Source organism: Panulirus ornatus, chromosome 9 (assembly GCF_036320965.1).
Source record: "Panulirus ornatus isolate Po-2019 chromosome 9, ASM3632096v1, whole genome shotgun sequence".
Classification (NCBI taxonomy): domain Eukaryota; kingdom Metazoa; phylum Arthropoda; class Malacostraca; order Decapoda; family Palinuridae; genus Panulirus; species Panulirus ornatus.
Window position 1 is genome coordinate 31,469,237 of NC_092232.1, and position 24,127 is coordinate 31,493,363.

The 24,127-nt window shown below is 40.6% G+C and overlaps 2 protein-coding genes across 3 annotated transcripts in view; one reads left to right on the forward strand and one right to left on the reverse strand.

Annotated features, from left to right (window-relative positions):
- Positions 1 to 1,695, reverse strand: part of mRpL50 (mitochondrial ribosomal protein L50) — a 56,652-nt gene extending 54,957 nt beyond the window's left edge. For both annotated transcript variants that reach the window (XM_071664978.1, XM_071664976.1), the window contains exon 1: positions 1,540 to 1,695. In XM_071664978.1, coding sequence (XP_071521079.1) covers positions 1,540 to 1,629 — 90 coding nt within the window. In that variant the 5' untranslated portion in view covers positions 1,630 to 1,695. The remainder of the gene's footprint in view (positions 1 to 1,539) is intronic.
- A 189-nt stretch (positions 1,696 to 1,884) lies between these two features.
- Positions 1,885 to 24,127, forward strand: part of skd (mediator complex subunit skuld) — a 722,241-nt gene continuing 699,998 nt past the window's right edge. Inside the window, exon 1 of the mRNA XM_071664981.1 lies at positions 1,885 to 2,098. Within this exon, the coding sequence (XP_071521082.1) occupies positions 2,030 to 2,098 (69 nt within the window). The 5' untranslated portion in view covers positions 1,885 to 2,029. The remainder of the gene's footprint in view (positions 2,099 to 24,127) is intronic.

Here is a 24,127-nt window from a genome sequence, read left to right on the forward strand (position 1 = left end):
TGCCAACTTATCAACATGTCAAATTGAATCATACTTATGCTCTTTTACTTCCAATTTATGACTACGTTCACTTACTCTTATAAAATCGAGGTTTTCGCAAACATCAAGATTCATTAAAATATCATATCTGAGGAGAAAAGATTAAATTTGATTTCATTAAATCACACAGTTGGAGAGCCCTAGCCCACAGCCATTTCAATAAGGCACAGAAAGTTTTGTTTAAAACAGTCAAACCAATCATTCTTACACAGACCCTACCAAGGGAATCAGCTCCCAGCCCTGTCCTACCCTGATGTAACCCTTGCCGATCTAAACCTAACCTACAGGTGATTTATAGTTCTAATATATCCATTAATATAATGGCTTAAAGGAAAATAAACCATCACCATAATGGAATTTGACCTAATCGTGCTTGATGCACTTGTCTTATCTGCTGGCAAAATAAAGAATATATTTTCAAATAAAAATGTAAAGATAGTAAATCTTGGCTAATAAAGTCTATTAGTTTCCTTGGAAAAATGTAATTTGGTGTTGCAATCCTATGAAATAAGGAAGTTTGAAAGATTGAAGACAGTAATTGTTTTACGGTATAAACATCATTAGGCTCCTTTGTACTAATCATGAAACAATAACCATCATTCTTGGCATGGGACATAAATTTTAGACAAGGGAAAACACGGAGTTCAATATACAAAATCATGGGAGATACATATCAAAATCACTTTAAACTGAACAGTCCTCACCAAACTTCTGGTAAATGAAATCTACCTTACGAGATGTATGATAATAGGTGACACGGCTTAACCTCAGCTGCTGGCCACTATGTTCATCATACAACAAATGAAAATAATTACCACCAAGTGAATATAACACATATTCAACGTTCTCAACCACATGGGATCAGACTCTTAATATAATCATTAGTATATAATGTTTAGGACATTCATATCAATGATAAATATAATGAGTTTAGAGATGACAAGTAAGATTTTAGTGTAGTTTTATTGCTTTCCAGATTCCTCTGATCTTCACAGCCCTTCCCATAAACTATATATATATATATATATATATATATATATATATATATATATATAAAATCAAATTATGCTTTTCCACTCTTCACCATACAAAGCAAACTAACACAACAAGCTACAAATACTTCAAAACTATTTCTGTAATACGAATAAAGTGGAAGTATTCTACATATCTTAAGAGAGTTACTGATAATTAATGAGCTCTTTATTGACATAAAATATTTCAAAACAATAAACTCATGAAGATATTTGATGATTTTCATTATGTAGCATCATTGTAGAATAATCTTAAAATCATTTCCACTGCCGTATAACATTGTTTAAATGCTATGGGTCTCATCTAACTGTTTCCCCCAAGTATCTACCAACACTATTAAACAGATTAATAATTTCAATTTGATTTAAGGTAAGCACCTTAGGTGTCCATCTAAATCATTAAGAAACACAAGATACATTTGAAATTTGAACAAGATTATCTCTGGGATAACACGAAGTTTATGATTACCTTAAACTTCATAAACGACACACTGCTAAGTTGATTTCTGATGGGTTGATTGGATTGTAGCAGACGAATATTTCTTATGGAAGCAGCCATGATGATTGAGGTCACGTGACGCTCGCCAGCCAATCACTGCCCTCACTCTCAGACCGCTAGGCTAAACTTCGCTACAGTAAATGCTTATTCCCTAGAATTTGAAAATACATTTCTATTTTAATCATTAAGCATCAAATAATTTTCCCTATATTATTTAGAACAGAAATTTTTATTTAGTGTTTTTTAGGGTAGCCGTTTTTATAACAAATAATATAAACATACATTTTCGGTAAAAGACGGCTTTTGACAGCGGAGGTGGGAGCATTGTTGGAACGTATCTCGTTTCCTATCCGCCATTATTGTGAGATCCATGGAGTGATTGTGGTTATCTGGAGGTTTTAAGTGATTAATCCATAGTGAGTGTGTGGATACCAAAAATTGCAGTGTCAAAAATGGATATATGATGTCTACGCACTCTCAGACAAACGGGGCAAGCTTAGAAGATTGCCACACCAATTTCTTTTCCCTGGTCAGTACCGAGTTTGAATGAAAGTAGCCAACTGTTGTTGTAATATCTACCCTGTTTCTAATCTGTAGACTGATTCATGTATGTTTACCATGTAGACAAGTGAAAACTTATATTGTTTGTGCAGTTTTTACTTGCTAAAATGTACAGAACCATTAGAAATTCCAGGTCAATCGGCCTCAAAATGCTGTGTATGTAAAGCTCATGGAACAATCGCAACGAAATTTGCTTGCCCTACATTATAAGATTGGCATTAGTGTCATTGTTTGGGGGAAGAAGGCACCATTTATTTCATGCACACGTTGGTGATATTATTGCAAGCCCAGCTGAGTACTTTGGAGGGGACATGTCGCTGACAAATTGCCACAAAATTGATGTAGTCTTCAGACTTGTCAGGTTGGCAAGGTTGAGAATCGCGTGCATGGTGTTCGGCGGAGTAATGGGTTGGGGGAGGCCGGGGTTGGGGGTAAACTCTAGGTGAAATCTAGTCGGGTTTTTATAGATTTTGCTTTCCTTGAGATGGGGAATTTATTTTTTTTTTCTCCACGTCAAGGTGATGTGTTTCATTTTCCCTCCATTTTTCCGTTGCCGTAGTGGAAGGTATTTGTGGGAAGGAAGGAAGGAAGAGGATGGGGTGCTTGGTTCACTCGCCAGCCTCAGAACATCCCTAAAGTGTTTTTTTCTTTTTATTATTTTTAAGCAAATCAGTATTTGTATAGTATTGTGATACACATACGTTCGTGGTATTTTGACATGTTAAGGATTTCGGATTACAGAAGTTTGCTAAATTTCATAAATTGTTTGTGGGTAAAGATTAGATTGGCAGGCTGGAGGTGAGTTCATGGTGAAGGATGAAGTGCTAGGCCCTTCTGTCGTTGAGGTGATCCCTCACTTCATTCCTGCCACGGTCTCCTCGTACTCCTGACTTATGAGATACCAGCAGGTACCAGTTCGTGAGGTACAGGTAGGACAGGCAGGTTCGAGAACCCAGTATTACCATCTGTTAAGAATTGTGTTACTCGAGTAGATTACACTATCGGTGCTGCCTTATCTTTCCATTACAAATCAAAGGCTTGTAAACTCACGTGTAATCGACCATGTAACTACTTTTGTACGATCTTGGTGGCGGCCAGGAAGGTTTTGATGCATTGTTATAAATCGTGGTCATTATCTGTGCTTATGGTTCTCTTCGCAAATTCCGATGAATTTTTGGGATTAAGAGCATGGACGTGGTGGTTTGGCCGGTTGAACAGTAATAATGATTTTATTATTCTGTATTGTATAATTGATACAGATCCAGTGCAGAACATTGATAGTATGATACAGTTGAGATGGGGCCCGACGAGTGTGCATTACAAATGGGTAATGATTGTGACGAGTTTGAGTTACACATAAACTTTGCACATGCCTCTAGATTTAGGTTTGAGTCTGGACCTGAGAGCAGGCAGGTGTAGTGAAACATCCCTCGTGTTATCCATTGGCAACATTTGCCTCTGCCTGTGTGACACATCAGCTTCCCTTCCTAACCGGATCACTTGCCCTTTGCACACCAAATTTAAGACAGGAGGCAGTATCCTAGAAATACCACGACCACAATCCATCATGGGCGGGCAGTAATGTTTGTTCTGATTATATACTTCAGCATGAAAAGAAATGTTTAATTTTCAACAGGTGGGACTGCAACGACTTACCGGCAAGAGCACTTCTTACTACATACGTATATGTTTCCATCGTCTCTAATGGCATGTTTGTTTTTAACCACGTTTTATGTCGCGTGTCAGCTCCTTGTTGTAACGCGACCTAATATTTTGATACTCTGATTTACCCGTGTTTACGTTGTTCACATGACAAAATTTTGCAACTTTTTTGTAATATACCATTTGCATCTTTTTCTTTGTTAGGATGTACCAAAGTACTGTATTTTACAATTATTTGATATGGTGTCTTATTTTACGAGATTAAACCCATCTTTAATCGGACGTTATATATATATTCCTTGCTTAAGCGCAGAAAAATGAAACATAAGTTCCCAAGGGCACTTTCATGTAATGATCACATCAGGGGAGATACGAGATAGAAATATATCAGTTCGATTCCCTAATGATGTGATCATTACTCAAAAGTGTACTTGGGAACTTATCGTGTTTCATTTCCCTGTGGTTAAGAAAGGAATTTAGTTGATCACGCGCTCAATTGTGATCTCTTGCAATATATATATATATATATATATATATATATATATATATATATATTTTTTTTTTTTTTTTTTTTTATACTTTGTCGCTGTCTCCCGCGTTTGCGAGGTAGCGCAAGGAAACAGACGAAAGAAATGGCCCAACCCCCCCCCCCCATACACATGTACATACACACGTCCACACACGCAAATATACATACCTACACAGCTTTCCATGGTTTACCCCAGACGCTTCACATGCCTTGCTTCAATCCACTGACAGCACGTCAACCCCTGTATACCACATGACTCCAATTCACTCTATTTCTTGCCCTCCTTTCACCCTCCTGCATGTTCAGGCCCCGATCACACAAAATCTTTTTCACTCCATCTTTCCACCTCCAATTTGGTCTCCCTCTTCTCCTCGTTCCCTCCACCTCCGACACATATATCCTCTTGGTCAATCTCTCCTCACTCATTCTCTCCATGTGCCCAAACCATTTCAAAACACCCTCTTCTGCTCTCTCAACCACGCTCTTTTTATTTCCACACATCTCTCTTACCCTTACGTTACTTACTCGATCAAACCACCTCACACCACACATTGTCCTCAAACATCTCATTTCCAGCACATCCATCCTCCTGCGCACATCTCTATCCATAGCCCACGCCTCGCAACCATACAGCATTGTTGGAACCACTATTCCCTCAAACATACCCATTTTTGCTTTCCGAGATAATGTTCTCGACTTCCACACATTTTTCAAGGCTCCCAAAATTTTCGCCCCCTCCCCCACCCTATGATCCACTTCCGCTTCCATGGTTCCATCCGCTGACAGATCCACTCCCAGATATCTAAAACACTTCACTTCCTCCAGTTTTTCTCCATTCAAACTCACCTCCCAATTGACTTGACCCTCACCCCTACTGTACCTAATAACCTTGCTCTTATTCACATTTACTCTCAACTTTCTTCTTCCACACACTTTACCAAACTCAGTCACCAGCTTCTGCAGTTTCTCACATGAATCAGCCACCAGCGCTGTATCATCAGCGAACAACAATTGACTCACTTCCCAAGCTCTCTCATCCCCAACAGACTTCATACTTGCCCCTCTTTCCAGGACTCTTGCATTTACCTCCTTTACAACCCCATCCATAAACAAATTAAACAACCATGGAGACATCACACACCCCTGCCGCAAACCTACATTCACTGAGAACCAATCACTTTCCTCTCTTCCTACACGTACACATGCCTTACATCCTCGATAAAAACTTTTCACTGCTTCTAACAATATATATATATATATATATCCTTGCACACCTTTCTCCCTCGTGTTATGTTCAGGCCCCCATCACTCAAAATCTTTTTCACTCCAGCCTTCCACCTCCAGTTTGGTTTCCCTTTTCTCGTTCCCTTTACCTCTGACACATATATCCTCTTTGTCAATCTTTCCTCACTCATTCTCTACATGTGACCAGATCTTTTCTGCTTTCTCAACCACACTCTTTTTATTACCACACATCTCTTACCCTTTTAGTTACTCGATCGAACCACCTCACACCACATATTGTCCTCGAACATTTCATTTCCAACACTTCCACCCTCCTTCGCACAACCCTATCTATATCCCATGGAGCGATGTGGTATACCGTGGTCGACGTGCTGTCAGTGGATTGAACCAGGGCATGTGAAGCGTCTGGGGTAAACCATGGAAAATTTTGTGGAGCCTGGGTGTGGAAAGGGAGCTGTGGTTTCTGTGCATTACACATGACAGCGAGAGACTAATGTGAACGAATGTGGCCTTTGTTGTCTTTTCGTAGCGCTACCTTGCGCGTACTCAGGGGTGGGGGGGGGGGGTTGCTGTTTCATGTGTGGCGGGGTGGCGACGGGAATGGATGAGGGCAGCAAGCTTGAATATGTACATGTGTATGTATGCATATGCCTGTGCATGTATATGTATGTATACGTTGAAATGTATAGGTATGTATATGTGCGTGTGTGGGTGTTTATTTATATACAAGTGTATGTGGGTGGGTTGGGCCATTCTTTCGTCTGCTGCCTTGCGCTATCTCGCCAACGCGGGAGACAGCGACTAAGTATAATTTATATATATATATATATATATATATATATATATATATATATATATATATATATATATATATAGGAAAGGATTACAATTAGATGATTTTATTGTTGATAGAATTTGTAAACAATTCCCCTTCATGTCCACATAATTCTATGAAACGCCCGTTGTCTGTCTTGGACAATCACATGTTTACCAAATGGCGTCATTGCTACGTCTCTTCGTTGTATATCAACTGACTTATACTTCTCTCTTTTGTCTCCCCTTATGATGTAATTATTACACGAAAGTGCACTTGGGAACTTATCGTGTTTCATTTTCCCCGAGGACTCATAGGAATATATATATATATATATGTGTGTGTGTGTGTGTGTGTGTCTGTGTTACTGACCTTGATGCATTCACGTGCTCCTCACCTGGCCCCACTCTGTTCCTTCTTTTGAAAAATTAAAAAAAAAATGAGAGGGGAGGATATCCAGCCCCCCGCTCCCTCCCCTTTTAGTCGCCTTCTACGACACGCAGGGAATACGTGGGAAGTATTCTTAATCCCCTATCCCCAGGGATAGGGGATTATATATATATGTATATATATATATATATATATATATATATTATATATATATATATATATATATATATATATATATATTATCATACTATTTGCCATTTCCCACGTTAGTGAGGTAGCGTTAAGAACAGAGGACTGAGCCTTTGAAGGAAATCCTTACTTTGCCCCCTTCTTTGTTCCTTCTTTCGGAAAATTGAAAATGAGAGGGGAGGAGGATTCCCCCCGCTCACTCCCCTTTTAGTCGCCTTCTGCAACGTGGGAAGTATTCTTTCTCCCCTCCCCTACCTCGCAAACGCGGGAGACGGCGACAAAGTATAAAAAAAAAAAAAAAAAAAAAATATATATATATATATATATATATATATATATAATAGGGCTCAGTTTACAGTAGGTGAGAGTGCAAGTGAGAAGTCGCCTTTGGCAAAACAATATATTGGGAGGAGGGTATGGGCATTCCAAAAGAGTCCACTTTTCCATGCTTCTGAAAGTATGACGGAAGTTGTCACATGATTTGCATATGACAGCTAGAGCATGTATGTGGCCCTTCGTCTGTTCCTGTCACTATCTCGCTAACGCGGGGATAAGGCGATTAAGTATGGGAAAAAAGATATATATATATATATATATATATATATATATATATATATATATATATATATATATATATATATATATGGAGAGAATGAGTGAGGAAAGATTGACCAAGAGAATATATGTGTCGGAGGTGGAGGGAACGAGGAGAAGAGGGAGACCAAATTGGAGGTGGAAAGATGGAGTGAAAAAGATTTTGTGTGATCGGGGCCTGAACATGCAGGAGGGTGAAAGGAGGGCAAGGAATAGAGTAAATTGGAGCGATGTGGTATACCGGGGTTGACGTGCTGTCACTGGATTGAATCAAGGCATGTGAAGCGTCTGGGGTAAACCATGGAAAGCTGTGTAGGTATGTATATTTGCGTGTGTGGACGTATGTATATACATGTGTATGGGGGTGGGTTGGGCCATTTCTTTCGTCTGTTTCCTTGCGCTACCTCGCAAACGCGGGAGACAGCGACAAAAAGAAAAAAAAAAATATATATATATATATATATATATATATATATATATATATATATATATATATTTTCCCTGGGGATAGGGGATTAAGAATACTTCCCACGTATTCCCTGCGTGTCGTAGAAGGCGACTAAAAGGGGAGGGAGCGGGGGGCTGGAAATCCTCCCCTCTCGTTTTTTTTTTTAATTTTCCAAAAGAAGGAACAGAGGGGGCCAGGTGAGGATATTCCAAAAAAGGCCCAGTCCTCTGTTCCTAACGCTACCTCGCTAACGCGGGAAATGGCGAATAGTTTGAAAGAAAGAAATATATATATATATATATATATATATATATATATATATATATATATATCAGATACCCCATTTTGGGGTTTTACAAATTTGAGGCTGTGCTATATGTGGGAGGAAAGTTAAGATGGTCACCTTTGTGGGTGGGGATATTCAAGACGTAATCCTTTCCATCTGATGATGATAAAGCCTTGCCGAAGGTGACCTCTCAGGTGCTGTGTTTACAGGTGGAGTTCCGGAACACACGTGTGCGCATATGTGTATATAACCCAGCAGCAAGAAAATTGAAGAATTACAACGGAATATCGTAAACACGTGTATGTGTGTGTGTGTCTGTGTGTGATCACGGTGAGCGGGTTTTTACTCTGGTTAGGCCCCATCTCTTGAACACTTATTTGCCATCACACTTCTGAAATATATGTATGAAGTTTGCTTTAACCATGTCGTTCGTCATTCTGTTTCATTCATCCACCACTTATACATTATAAGTGCCTCTTTACATCTTTTTTAATACAAGTACTTCTATATATCTTTATTAACAAGTTCATTGCATAAATTCATGTTATGTCCTGTGTTGCTCTGTCTCATCTCTTGAGGTGTTTACTGTCGACGTCATCGATTTGTTTTAAAAAGTCATGTTGTGGTCAGGTCACCCCTCACTCTTCTGTTTTCCAAGATGGATAAATCTAAAGTCCCTGGGCACCGGTTAGTGTTGCTGACCGTGAAGCATTCACAGGTCGCCGAGTACAGTTCATAGTCAACCCAACTGTTATCAACCTCTGGGTGTTGGTCATGAACATGAATAATATATATATATATATATATATATATATATATATATATATATATATATATATATATATATATATATATATATTAGGAATCGCGTACAAATTTTACTACCAACTTGTTTGTCTCCCTATGAGGGACGGGAGCGCGGGTAGGAAATAATCCTTCACTAATTCATTTCGAAAGAATGTGTAGAGGAATGGACCAAGCGAGGACTTTTCATAGGGCTCAGTCATCTTTCTTTATTGATGCTACCTCTCCAAGAGTGGAAACGACAAATAGGTATGGAATGTCTGTAGGGCTTGGCTGTATATAGGGGTTTGTCGTTTCTATGCATTGCGCATGGTTGCCGGAGAATGGATGTGGCCTTAAGTCTGTTTTGGCGCTTTCACGCTAACGCGGGGAACTGCGACTTAGTATGAAAAAAATATATATCTATATATTTGGAAAGGAGTATTCGAAGAGCTTCCATCCACAGAGGTTCCCACTTTACCTTGCCACCACATAGCACATTTGCAGCTTCGAGGCTGCGTTGTGTTGGAGCAAGTTTAGGTGGGTACCATTGTGGATGGAACGGTTCTGGACGTGCTAATTTTCAGCTGGTGATGTTCAAACCTTGCCGAAGTTACGTAACCTCTCCATTGCTATGTTTAGAGTTGGATTTCCGGAACATACATGCGTGCGCATATATATATATATATATATATATATATATATATATATATATATATATATATACATATATATATATATATATATATATATATATATATATATATACATATATATATATATATATATATATATATATATATATATATATACATATATATCATCATTATTATACTTGACCGCCGTTTCCCTCGTCAGCTATGTAGCGCCAGGAAACAGAAAAAGAAAGACGCATTCATTAATGTACACACAAATATACATGCATGTACGTATAGATGTGTGTGTGATCACGGGGACCGAGTTTTTACACTCCTAGGGCCCTATCTCTAGAACATTCTTTGCTGTCATACAACTTTATGTTTGTAGTAATCATTTCCTAAGTGATTGTTTCATTCATCCACCACTTGTATAATAAAAGTACATCTTGACACTGTTCCAAACAAGATCCTTGGATCATTTCATGTCATGTCCTTTGGTGCTGTGTCTCATCTCCCGAATTGTTTACTTTCATCGTCATCGATCTATTATAAGACCACAGGTTGTGGTTTGGTCTCCCTTCACTCTTATGTCTTCTAAGGTGGACAGATTTAAAACCTCTAGCTTTTTCCCGTATCTCTCCGCTCTAATTCAGTGCCGTCTTTGTTACCCTTTGGAATTTCTGTTCGGTCTTTATATGCGACTTTGGGTGTAGTGACCAAACAAGTTTATTCTTGTTTTGGTCCAATGTAGTATATGAACAAGTTGCCAAATGTATCCATACATTTGAAAGTTATTCTGATGTTCGTCAGAAGACAGTTCGTCTAATGTTTATATAATGTGGTGTCTGTTGATGATGGTTCAGATCAGTTATGGATACTTATAGGTTCCCATGTAAGGTGATGTTATCTTCCCCTCTTTTCACTTCCCTTAAGACTTTTGCATTATGTGCGAACATGTTCATGTTGGAATTCATTCCCTGTGGTAAATCACATACATATATCCAGCAGAGTAATGGTTCCAGAACAGAACCATTTGGCACTCAGCTAGACACATCGACCCATTGAGGGACTTCTAAGTGGTGCGTCCTTTGTTCTCTTCCTCTTGAGATAATTTGTCTTACAAAGGAATTTTACCGATTCCAGCTTGGTGATCCAGACACTTCACCAGCTTCCGATGCGTTGCAGTGTATATATCTGGGTTTGAAATTAATTTGGTATTTAAACCTCTCTCTCTCTCTCTCTCTCTCTCTCTCTCTCTCTCTCTCTCTCTATATATATATATATATATATATATATATATATATATATGTATATATATATATATATATATATATATATATATATATATATATATATATATATATATATATATATGAATAAACATAAGTTCACGGTCACGGTGAATGGATCCTATCGGATTTACAAAAAAAGAATGTATATCTCATATTTATACATAACCACATTTCTTGATCAGTCAGCATCAGACTTGACACAGTGGTACTGAAGATGAGGATAGTCTTTGGGGGGTGGGGGTTGCAATTGGACCCTTATGTAATTTCATAGGAGGGAAGGGTTTCCGCCCCCTCCCTATTCCAATATTTTTTACATTTCTTGATCAGTCAGCGCTAAACTTGACACACTGATTCAGGTTGATGTGAGGAAGGTCATTAGGGGAGTGGGGATGGACGTGGAGGGAGTTTGATCCCCCTATCTGAAGTCTACCTTCCTGTCTTCCTTTACTTGATCAGTCAGCACCTAACTTAACACAGTGATGCAGGTTAACACCAGGAAGATCAGAGGAAGATGGAGATAGGCTTCCCGTGAGGGTTGAACCCCCCATTAAATGTGTGTCAGTTCATTAGACATTTCCAAACTTTTGATCAGGCATTGCAAGGCTTGACTTAATGATACAGGATCACATGAGAGAAGTCAGTGTGGGGGTTATGATAAGAACAGTCACAGTGATGAGGGATTATTATTATATATATATATATATATATATATATATATATATATATATATATATATATATATATATATATCCCTGGGGATAGGGGAGAAAGCATACTTCCCACGTATTCCCTGCGTGTCGTAGAAGGCAACTAAAAGGGGAGGGAGCGGGTGGCTGGAAATCTTCCCCTCTCTTTTTTTTTTTATTTTCCAAAATAAGGAACAGAGAAGGGGGCCAGGTGAGGATGTTCCCTCTAAGGCCCAGTCCACTGTTCTTAACGCTACCTCGCTAATGTGGGAAATGGTGAATAGTATGAAAGAAAAGATATATATATATATATATATATACATATATATTATACTTTGTCGCTGTCTCCCGCTTTAGCAAGGTAGCGCAAGGAAACAGACGAAAGAATGGCCCAACCCACCCACATACACATATATATACATGCACATCCACACACGCACGTATGCATACCTATACATCTCAACGTATACATATATATAAAACTATATGTGTTACTGGACTCCAGATGCATGAGGTAGTTTACAACGTAAAAATTTATCTTTGACAAGGCTGTATCAATAGAACAGTCTCCTCAAAAGAACTTCTAACTTCGAAGCAGCCCACATTTCCTTACTACTACAAGGGGTGTAGCCATGGAAAAGAGGTTATGGGTAATACCATGACTTTTCTTAGAGGTCCTGTGGTTCATAAAATCCATCTAGAAACAACTTCCACCCTTAACTCCCACTGATACAAACAGTTCTGTTAAAACTTAAAGGAGCTCTCCTGCTACAGGCCCTTTACAACATTACAAACTTTCACATAAAACACCATGGCCCATTTGCAATGCAAACACTTACAGGTATCTTCGACTTCTGGCTACACAACAAAATCCTTAACATCTGGAAACTTGCCAAAATAATGCCAGTCATAAAACCCTCCAAACCACCCAAATCCCCCTCCACCTAATGCCATGTATCACTTATGTCCTCATTATTCAGAAGTGGTCAAATTCTGGGTATTCCTAAATCACAACAATCAAATAAAACCATCCCACTGTCACCCACACAGCATGGCTTCAGGTCCAAACACAAACACCACACTTCACACAACATATCTATGAAGGATTCAAGCTACCACTAACCCCATCTAGAGTACTAGTGGTAACAGATATAAACCAAGTTTTTGACACTCCCAACACATTCTTACAAGAAATACTTATCGCCATCCTCCACTATGATGACATGATGTGGTCTTTAACAGTGGCTTCTTTTCTGCAACATTTGAACTCGCAATCATACCACAGCACCCTAACACCACTGCAGTGACATCAGACATGCAATACTACAATACATAATTGGAACAATGGCTATCCATGAACAGGAGGTCTGCATCTCCGTAGAAGTCTTCATTCACTCTTTTAATCCCAGACATCCAGCTCACACCATCCAGTCGTGTTGAATGGACATTCTCTCTCTCTCAGTAACCTAACCAGACAAGCACTGAATGACTGACCTCCCAACTCGGTCATAGGCTCCAACCTTCCAGACATAACCAGTAAGAACCCACACTCCTCAGACAAACATCATGCCCCTCCATCTATTCTCTGGACATGATCCATTGTTACAACAGTACAAACACCATTGCAACATATTCCAAGACCCTTCCTGCCCATGATGCAGCTACCATAAAGAAGACACCAATCACTTCCAGATCAACTGCCTTGTATCATAAGACTTAAAGAAAGAACTCCTTGAGCAGGATATGTATATGGAAATATTTCTTTTCTTTCATACTATTTGCCATTTCCCGCGTTAGCAAGGTAGCATTAAGAACAGAGGACTGGGCCTTTGAGGGAATATCCTCACCTGGCCCCCTTCTCTATTCCTTCTTTTGGAAAATTAAAAAAAAAAAAAAAACGAGAGGGGTTGATGGGATGGGGAGGGGGCAAAGGTTCTGGGAGTGTTGAAGAATGCATGAAAGGCGAGAACGTTATTGCGGATAGCAAAAATGGGTATGTTTGAAGGAATAGTGGTTCAAACAATGTTATATGGTTGCGATGCATGGGCTATAGATAGGGGTGTGCAGAGGAGGGTAGATGTGTTGGAAATGAGATGTTTGAGGACAATATGTGGTGTGAGGTTGTTTGATTGAGTAAATAATGAAAGGGTAAGAGATATGTGTTATGATACAATGAGTGTGGTTGAGAAAGCAGAAGAGGGTGTATTGAAATGGTTTGGTCATATGGAGAGTGAGTGAAGAAAGATTGACCAAGAGGATATGTGTGTCCGAGTTGGAGGGAATGAGGAGAAGTGGGAGACCAAATTGGAGGTGGAAGGGTGGAGTGGAAAAGATTTTGCGCAATTAGGGCCTGAACATACAGGAGGGTGAAAGGCGTGCAAGGAATAGAGTGAATTGGAACGATGTGGTATACCGGGGTCGACGTGCTATCAATGGATTGAACCAGGGCATGTAAAGTGTCTGGGGTAAACCATGGAAAGTTCTGTGGGGCTTGGATGTGGAAAGGGAGCTGTGTTTTTGGTGCATTACACATGACAGCTAGAGACTGAGTGTGAATGAATGGGGGCCTTTTTTGTCTTTTCCTAGCGCCACATCGCACGCGTGTGGGGGAGGGGGTGCTGTTTTTCATATGTGGCGGGATGGCGATGGGAATGGATGAAGGCAGCAAGTACGAATATATGCATGTGTATATATGTTGATGTCTGTGTGTGTATATGTATGTATATGTTGAAATGTATGTATAGGTATGTATAAGTATGTGCATGGGCGTTTATGTACATACATGTGTATGGGTTGGGCCATTCTTTCGTCTGTTTGCTTTCGCTACCTTGCTAAGTTGGGAGACAGTGACTAAGTATAATGATATTTATTATACTTAATTGCTTTCCCGCATCAGTGAGATAGCGCAAAGAAAACAGATGAAGAAAGGCCCATCCACTCTCACATATATATACATAAACACCCAAACACGCACACATACATACATATGCATTTCAACGTATACATACACAGACATATATATACACTTGTACACATTCAAAGTTGCTGCGTTCATCCATTCCCAGGAAATTATATGGGAGGGTATTGATTGATAGGGTACAGGCATGTACAGAGCATCAGACTGGGGAAGAGCAGTGTGGTTTCAGAAGTGGTGGAGGATGTGTGGATCAGGTGTTTGCTTTGAAGAATGTATGAGAGAAGTACTTAGAAAAACAGATGGATTTGTATGTAGCATTTATGGATCTGGAGAAGGCATATGATAAGGTTAATACGAGATCCTTTGTGGAAGGTTTTAAGAGTATATTGTGTGGGAGGTAATTTGCTAGAAGCAATGAAAAGTTTTTACCTAGGATGTAAGGCATGTGTATGAGTAGGAAGAGAGGAAAGTGATTGGTTTCCGGTGAATGTTGGTTTGTGGCAGGGATGCGTGATGTCTCCAAGGTTGTTTAATTTGTTTATGTATGGGGTTTTGTTAGGCAGGTGAATGCAAGAGCTTTGGAGAGAGGTGCAAATATGTAGTCTGTTGTGGATGAGAGGGCTTGGGAAGTGAGTCAGTTGTTCGCTGATGATACAGTGTTGGTTGGTGATTCGGGTGAGAAATTGCAGAAGTTGGTGACTGAGTTTGGTAGTGTATGCAAGGAGAAAGTTGAGAGTAAATGTGAATAAGAGCAAGGTAATTAGGTTCAGTAGGGTTAAGGGACAGTTAATTGGAAGATAAGTTTGAATGAAGAAAAACTGGAGGAAGTGAAGTGTAGATATCTGGGTGAAGACTTGGCAGTAGATGGAACCATGGAAGCGGAAGTGAGTCACAGGGTGGGGGCGAAGGTTCTGGGAGCATTGAAGAATGTGTGGAAGGCAAGAACATTATCTTGGAGAGCAAAAATGGTTATGCTTGAAGGAATAGTCATTCCAATAATGTCCTATGGTTCTGAGGCATGGGCTGTAGATAGGGTTGTGCAGAGGGTGGAAGTGTTGGAAATGAAATGTTTGAGGAATGTGGTGTGAGGTGGTTTAATCAAATGAGTAATGAAAGGGTAAGAGATATGTGTGGTTATAAAAACTGTGGTTGAGAGAGCAGAAGAGAGTGTGTTGAAATGGTTTGGACACATGGAGAGAATGAGTGAGAGAAGATTGACAAAGAGGATATATGTGTCAGAGGTGGAGGGAAAAAGGATAAGTGGGAGACCAGATTAGAGGTGGAAGATGGAGTGAAAAAGTATTCAAATGATGGGGCCCTGAACACACAGGAGGGTGAAAGTCGTGCAAGGAATAGAGTGAATTGGAACGATGTGGTATACTGGGGTCGATGTGTTGTCAGTGGATTGAACCAGGGCATGTGAGGCGTCTGGGGTAAACAATGGAAAGGTCTATGGGGCCTAGATGTTAAAAGGGAGCTGTGGTTTCAGTGCATTATACATGGCAGCTAAAGACTGAGTGTGAACGAATGTGGCCTTTTTGTCTGTTCTTAGTGCTACCTCGCTGGAGGGGTTAGGGTGCTGTTTCCTGTGTTGTGGGGGTGACGATGGGAATGGATGAAGGAAGCAAGTATGAAGATGTGCATGTGTATATATGCATATCTCTGTATGAATACATTGAAATGTATATGTATGTATATGTGTGTATATATATCTGTATGAATACGTTAAAATGTACATGTATGTATGTATATGTGTATGGGCGTTTATGTGTATATACATGTATATGAGTGGTTAGGCCATTCTTAGTCTGTTTTCCTTGCATTTCTTTGCTGACACGGGAAACAGCAGTTAGATATGATATTTATATATATTCTCATACATATTTGCCATTTCTCGCATTAGCGAGGTAGTGTTAAGAACAGAGGACTGAGCCTTAGAGGGAATATTCTCGCATGGCCCCCTACTTTGTTCTTTCTTTTGGAATATTAAAAGCGGGAGAGGAGGATATCCCTCCCCTTTTAGTCGCATTTTACAACGCGCAAGGAATACATAGGAAGTATTCCCTCTCCCGTCCCCAGGGATAATATATATATTTATTTATTTTATTTATTTATTTTGCTATGTCGCTGTCTCCTGCGTTTGCAAGGTAGTGCAAGGAAACAGATGAAAGAAATGGCCCAACCCATCCCCATACACATGTATATACATACATGTCCATACATGCAAATATACATAACTACACATCTCAGTGTACACATATATATACACACACAGACATATACATATATACACATGTACATAATTCATACTGTCTGCCTTTATTTATTCCCATCGCCACCTCGCCACACATGGAATAACATCCCCCTCCCCCCTCATGTGTGCGAGGTAGCGTAGGAAAAGACAACAAAGACCCCATTCGTTCACACTCAGTCTCTAGCTGTCATGTAATAATGCCCGAAACCACAGCTCCCTTTCCACATCCAGGCCCCACAGAACTTTCCATGGTTTGCCCCAGACGCTTCACATGCCCTGATTCAATCCATTGGCAGCACGTTGACCCTGGTATACCACATCGATCCAATTCACTCTATTCCTTGCCCGCCTTTCACCCTCCTGCATGTTCAGGCCCCGATCACTCAAAATCTTTTTCACTCCATCTTTCCACCTCCAATTTCGTCTCCCACTTCTCATTCCCTCCGACACACATTCTCATTCTCATTCTCTCCATGTGCCCAAACCATTTCAAAGCACCCTCTTCTGCTCTCTCAACCACGCTCTTTTTATTTCCACACATCTCTCTTACTCTTACATTACTTACTCGTTTAAACCACCTCACACCACATGTTGTCCTCAAACATCTCATTTCCAGCACATCCCCCCTCCTACGCACAACTCTATCCATAGCCCACACCTCGCAACCATACAACATTGTTGGCACCACTATTCCTTCAACCATACCCATTTTTGCTTTATTAGATAATGTTCTCGACTTCCACACATTCTTCAAGGCTCCCAGGATTTTCGCCCCCTCCCCCACCCTGTGATTCACTTCCGCTTCCATGGTTCCATCCGCTGCCAGATCCACTCCCAGATATCTAAAACACATTACTTCCTCCAGTTTTTCTCCGTTTAAACTTACCTCCCAATTGACTTGACACTCAACCCTACTGTACCTAATAACCTTGCTCTTATTCACATTTACTCTTAACTTTCTTCTTTCACACACTTTACCAAACTCAGTCACCAGCTTCTGCAGTTTCTCACATGAATCAGCCACCAGCGCTGTACCATCAGCGAACAACAACTGACTCACTTCGCAAGTTCTCTCATCCCCAACAGACTGCATACTTGCCCCTCTTTCCAAAACTCTTGCATTCACCTCCCTAACAACCCCATCCATAAACAAATTAACCATGGAGACATCACACGCCCCTGCCGCAAACCTACATTCACCGAGAACCAATCACTTTCCTCTCTTCCTACACGTACACATGCCTTACATCTTTGATAAAAACTTTTCACTGCTTCTAACAACTTGCCTCCCACATCATATATTCTTAGTACCTTCACCTTCCACGGAGCATCTCTATCAACTCTATCATATGCCTTCTCCAGATCCATAAATGCTACATACAAATCCATTTACTTTTCTAAGTATTTCTCACATACATTCTTCAAAGCAAACACCTGATCCACACATCCTCTACCACTTCTGAAACCACACTGCTCTTTCCCAATCTGATGCTCTGTACATGCCTTCACCCTCTCAATCAATACCCTCCCATATAATCTACCAGGAATACTTAACATACTTATACCTCTGTAATTTGAGCACTCACCTTTAACCCCTTTGTCTTTGTACAATGGCACTATGCAAGCATTCTGCCAATCCTCAGGCACCTCACCATGAGTCATATACATTGAATAACCTTACCAACCAATCAACAATACAGGCACCCCCTTTGTAATAAATTCCACTGCAATACCATCCAAACCTACTGCCTTGCCGGCTTTCATCTTCCGCAAAGCTTTTACTACCTCTTCTCTGTTTACCAAATCATTTTCCCTAACCCTCTCACTTTGCACACCACTTCGACCAAAACACCCTATATCTGCCACTCTATCATCAAACACATTCAACAAACCTTCAAAATACTCACTCCATCTCCTTCTCACATCACCACTACTTGTTATCACCTCCCCATTAGCCCCCTCCACTGAGGTTCCCATTTGCTCCCTTGTCTTATGTGCTTTATTTACCTCCTTCCAGAACATCTTTTTATTCTCCCTAAAATTTAATGATACTCTCTCACCCCAACTCTCATTTGCCCTCTTTTTCATCTCTTGCACCTTTCTCTTGACCTCCTGCCTCTTTCTTTTATACATCTCTCAGTCATTTGCATTTTTTCCCTGCAAAAATCGTCCAAATGCCTCTCTCTTCTCTTTCACTAATAATCTTACTTCTTCATCCCACCACTCACTACCCTTTCTAATCAACCCACCTCCCATGCTTCTCATGCCACAAGCATATATATATATATATATATATATATATATATATATATATTATCCCTGGGAAGTGGGCAGATTAGAAAGGGTAGTGAGTGCTGGGATGAAGAAGTAAGATTATTAGTGAAAGAGAAGAGAGAGGCTTTTGGATGAGTTTTGCTGGGAAATAGTGCAAATGACTGGGAGATATATAAAAGGAAGAGGCAGGAGGTCAAGAGAAAGATGCAAGAGGTGAAAAAGAGAGCAAGTGAGAGTTGGGGAGAGAAAGTATCATTGAATTTTAGGGAGAAAAAAAGATGTTTTGGAAGGAGGTAAATAAAGTGTGTAAGACGAGAGAACAAATGGGAACATCAGTGAAGGGGGCTAATGGAGAGGTGGTAGCAAGTAGTGGTGATGTGAGAAGATGGAGTGAGTATTTTGAAGGTTTGTTGAATGTGTTAGATGATAGAGTGGCAGATATAGGGTGCCTTGGATGAGGTGGCTTGCGAAGTGAGAGGGTTAGTGAGAGCGATTTAGTGAACAGAGAAGAGGTAGTAAAAGCTTTGTGGAAGATGAAAGCCATCAAGGCAGCGGGTTTGGATATCATTGCCGTGGAATTTGATAAAAAAGGTGGTGACTGTGTTGTTGACTGGTTGGTAAGGTTATTTAATGTATGTATGACTCATGGTGAGGTGCCTGAGGATTGGCAGAATGCATCATGGTGGGGTGCATGAGGATTGGCAGAATGTATGAATAGTGCCATGGTACAAAGGCAAAGGGGATAAAGGTGAGTGCTCAAATTACAGAGGTGTAAGTTTGTTGAGTATTCCTGGGAAATTATATGGAAGGGTATTGATTGAGAGGGTGAAGGCATGTACTGAGCATCAGATTGGGGAAGAGCAGTGTGGTTTCAGAAATGGTCGAGGATGTGTGGATCAGGTGTTTGCTTTGAAGAAAGTATGTGAGAAATACTTAGAAAAGCAAATGGATTTGTATGTAGCATTTATGGGTCTGGAGAAGGCATATGATAAGAGGTAACAGAGATGCTCTGTGGAAGGTATTGAGAATATATGGTGTGGAAGTCAAGTTGTTAGAAGCAGTGAAAAGTTTTTATCGAGAATGTAAGGCATGTGCAAGTGGGAAGAAAGGAAAGTTATTGGCTCTCATTGAATTTCGGTTTGCGGCAAGGGTGCGTGATGTCTCCATGGTTGTTTAATTTGTTTATGGATGGGGTTGTTAGGGAGGTGAATGCAAGAGTTTTGGAAAGAGGGGCAAGTATGCAGTCTTTTGTGGATGAGAGAGCTTGGGAAGTGAGTCAGTTGTTGTTCGCTGATGATACAGCGCTGGTGGGTGATTCGAGTGAGAAACTGCAGAAGCTGGTGACTAAGTTTGGTAAAGTGTGTGAAAGAAGAAAGCTGAGAGTAAATGTAAATTTGAGCAAGGTTATTAGGTACAGTAGGGTTGAGGGACAAGTCAATTAGGAGGTAAGTATGAATGGAGAGAAACTGGAGGAAGTGAAGTGGATTTGGCAGCATATGGAACAATGAAAGCGAAAGTGAGTCACAGAGTGTGCGAGGGGGCGAAAGCCCTGGGAGCGTTGGAGAAAGTTTGGAAGTCGAGAACATTATCTCGGAAAGCAAAAATGGGTATGTTTGAAGGAATAGTGGTTCCAGCAATGTTATATGGTTAGGTGGCATGGGCTATAGTGTTACAAATGAGATGTTTGAGGACATTATGGTGTGAGGTGGTTTGATCGAGTAAGTAATGAAAGGGTAAGAGAGATGTGTGGTAATAAATTGAGCATGGCTGAGAGAGCAGAAGAGGGTGTATTGAAATGGTTTGGTCAAATGGAGAGAATGAGTGAGGAAAGATTGACAAAGAGGATATACCTGTCAAAGGTGGAGAGAACGAGAAGTGGGAGACCGAATTGGAGGTGGAAAAATGGAGTGAAAAAGGTTTTGAGTGATCGGGGCCTAAACATGCAGGAGATTGAAAGGCGTGCAAGGAACAGAGTGAATTGGAACGATGTGGTATACCGGGGTCGACGTGCTGTCAGTGGATTAAACCAGAGCGTGTGAAGCGTCTGCGGTAAACCTTGGGAGGTTTTGTGGGGCCTGGATGTGGAAAGGGAGCTGTGGTTTCAGTGCATTATACATGACAGCTAGAGACTGAGTGTGAATGAATGTGGCCTTTGTTATCTTTTCTTAGCGCTACCTCGCGCGCATGTGGGTGAGAGGGTTGTCATTTCATGTGTGGCGGGGTGGTGATGGGAATGAATAAAGGCAGCAAGTATGAATTATGTACATGTGTATATATGTATATGTCTGTGTATGTATGTTTATGTATACGTTGAAATATATAGGTATGTATATGTGCGTGTGTGGACGTGTATGTATATACATGTGTATATGGGTGGGTTGGGCCAGTCTTTCGTCTGTTTTTTTTTTTGCACTACCTCGCGCCATCCCTGGGGATAGGGGAAAAAGAATACTTCCCACGCATTCCTTACGTGTCATAGAAGGCGACTAAAGGGGATGGGAGCGGGGTGCTGGAAACCCTCCCCTCCTTGTATTTTAACTTTCTAAAAGGGGAAACAGAAGAAGGAGTCACGCGGGGAGTGCTCATCCTCCTCGAAGGCTCAGATTGGGGTGTCTAAATGTGTGTTGATGTAACCAAGATGAGAAAAAAAGGAGAGATAGGTAGTATGTTTGAGGAAAGGAACCAGGATGTTTTGGCACCGAGTGAAGCGAACCTCAAGGGTAAAGGGGAAGAGTGGTTTGGGAATGTCTTGGGAGTAAAGTCTGGGGTTAGTGAGAGGACAAGAGCAAGGGAAGGAGTAGCACTACTCCTGAAACAGGAGTGGTGGGAGTATGTGATAGAGTGTAAGAAAGTAAACTCTAGATTGATATGGGTAAAACTGAAAGTTGATGGAGAGAGATGGTTGATTATTGGTGCATATGCACCTGGGCATGAGAAGAAAGATCATAAGAGGCAAGTGTTTGGGGAGCACCAGAGTGAGTGTGTTAGTAATTTTGATGCACGAGACTGGGGTATAGTGATGGGTGATTTGAATGCAAAGGTGAGTAATGTGGCAGTTGAGGGAATAATTGGTATACATGGGGTGGTCAGTGTTGTAAATAGAAATGGTTAAGAGCTTGTAGATTTACGTGCTGAAAAAGGACTGGTGATTGGGAATACCTGGTTTAAAAAGCGAGATATAAATAAGTATACGTATGTAAGTAGGAGAGATGGCCAGGGCGTTATTGGATTACGTGTTAATTGATAGGCGCACGAAAGAGAGACTTTTGGATGTTAATGTGCTGAGAGGAGCAACTGGAGGGATGTCTGATCATTATCTTGTGGAGGCAAAGGTGAAGATTTGTGGGGGTTTTCAGAAAAGAAGAGAGAATGTTGGGGTGAAAAGAGTGGTGAGAGCGAGTGAGCTTGGGAAGGAGACTTGTGTGAGGAAGTACCAGGAGAGAGTGAGTACAGAATGGAAAAAGGTGAGAACAAAGGAGGTAAGGGGAGTTAGGGAGGAATGAGATGTATTTAGGGAAGCAGTGATGGCTTGCACAAAAGATGCTTGTGGCATGAGAAGCGTTGGAGGTGGGCAGATTAGAAAGGGTAGTGAGTGGTGGGATGAAGAAGTAAGAGTATTAGTGAAAGAGAAGAGAGAGGCATTTAGATGATTTTGCAGGGAAATAATGCAAATGAGTGGGAGATGTATAAAAGAAAGAGGCAGGAGGTCGAGAGAAAGGTGCAAGAGGTGAAAAAGAGGGCAAATGAGCGTTGGGGTGAGAGAGTATCATTAAATTTTAGGGAGAATAAAAAGATGTTTTTGAAGGAGGTAAATAAAGTGCATAAGACAAGGGAACAAAATGGGAACTTCAGTGAAGGGGGCTAATGGGGAGGTGATAACAAGTAGTGGTGATGTGAGAAGATGGAGTGAGTATTTTGAAGGTTTGTTGAATGTGTTTGATGATAGAGTGGCAGATATAGGGTGTTTTGGTCGAGGTGGTGTGCAAAGTGAGAGGGTTAGGGAAAATGATTTGGTAAACAGAGAAGAGGTAGTAAAAGCTTTGAGGAAGATGAAAGCCGGCAAGGCAGCGGATTTGGATGGTATTGCAGTGGAATTTATTACAAAGGGGGTGACTGTATTGTTGACTGATTGGTAAGGTTATTTAATGTATGTATGACTCATGGTGAGGTGCCTGAGGATTGGCAGAATGATGCATAGTGCCATTGTACAAAGGCAAAGGGGATAAGAGTGAGTGCTCAAATTACAGAGGTATAAGTATGTTGAGTATTCCTGGTAAATTATATGGGAAGGTATTGATTGAGAGGGTGAAGGCATGTACAGAGCATCAGATTGGGAAAGAGCAGTGTGGTTTCCAAAGTGGTAGAGGATGTGTGGATCAGGTGTTTGCTTTGAAGAACGTATGTGAGAAATACTTAGAAAAGCAAATGGATTTGTATGTAGTGTTTATGGATCTGGAGAAGGCATATGATAGAGTTGATAGAGATGCTCTGTGGAAGGTACTAAGAATATATGGTATGGGAGGAAAGTTGTTAGAAGCAGTGAAAAGTTTTTATTTAGGATTTAAGGCATGTGTACGTGTAGGAAGAGAGGAAAGTGATTGGTTTTCATTGAATGTAGGTTTGCAGCAGGGGTGTGTGATGTCTCCATGGTTGTTTGATTTATGTATGGATGGGGTTGTTAGGGAGGTGAATGCAAGAGTTTTGGAAAGAGGGGCAAGTATGCAGTCTGTTATGGCTGAGAGAACTTGGGAAGTGAGTCAGTTGTTCGCCAAAGATACAGGTGGCTGATTCATATGAGAAACTGCAGAAGCTGGTGACTGAGTTTGGTAAAGTGTGTGAAAGAAGAAAGCTGAGAGTAAATGTGAATTAGAGCAAGGTTATTAGGTACAGTAGGGTTGAGGGTCAGGTGAATTGGGAGGTAAGTTTGAATGGAGAAAAACGAGGAAGTGAAGTGTTTTAGATATCTGGGAGTTGATTCGGCAGGGGATGGAACCAT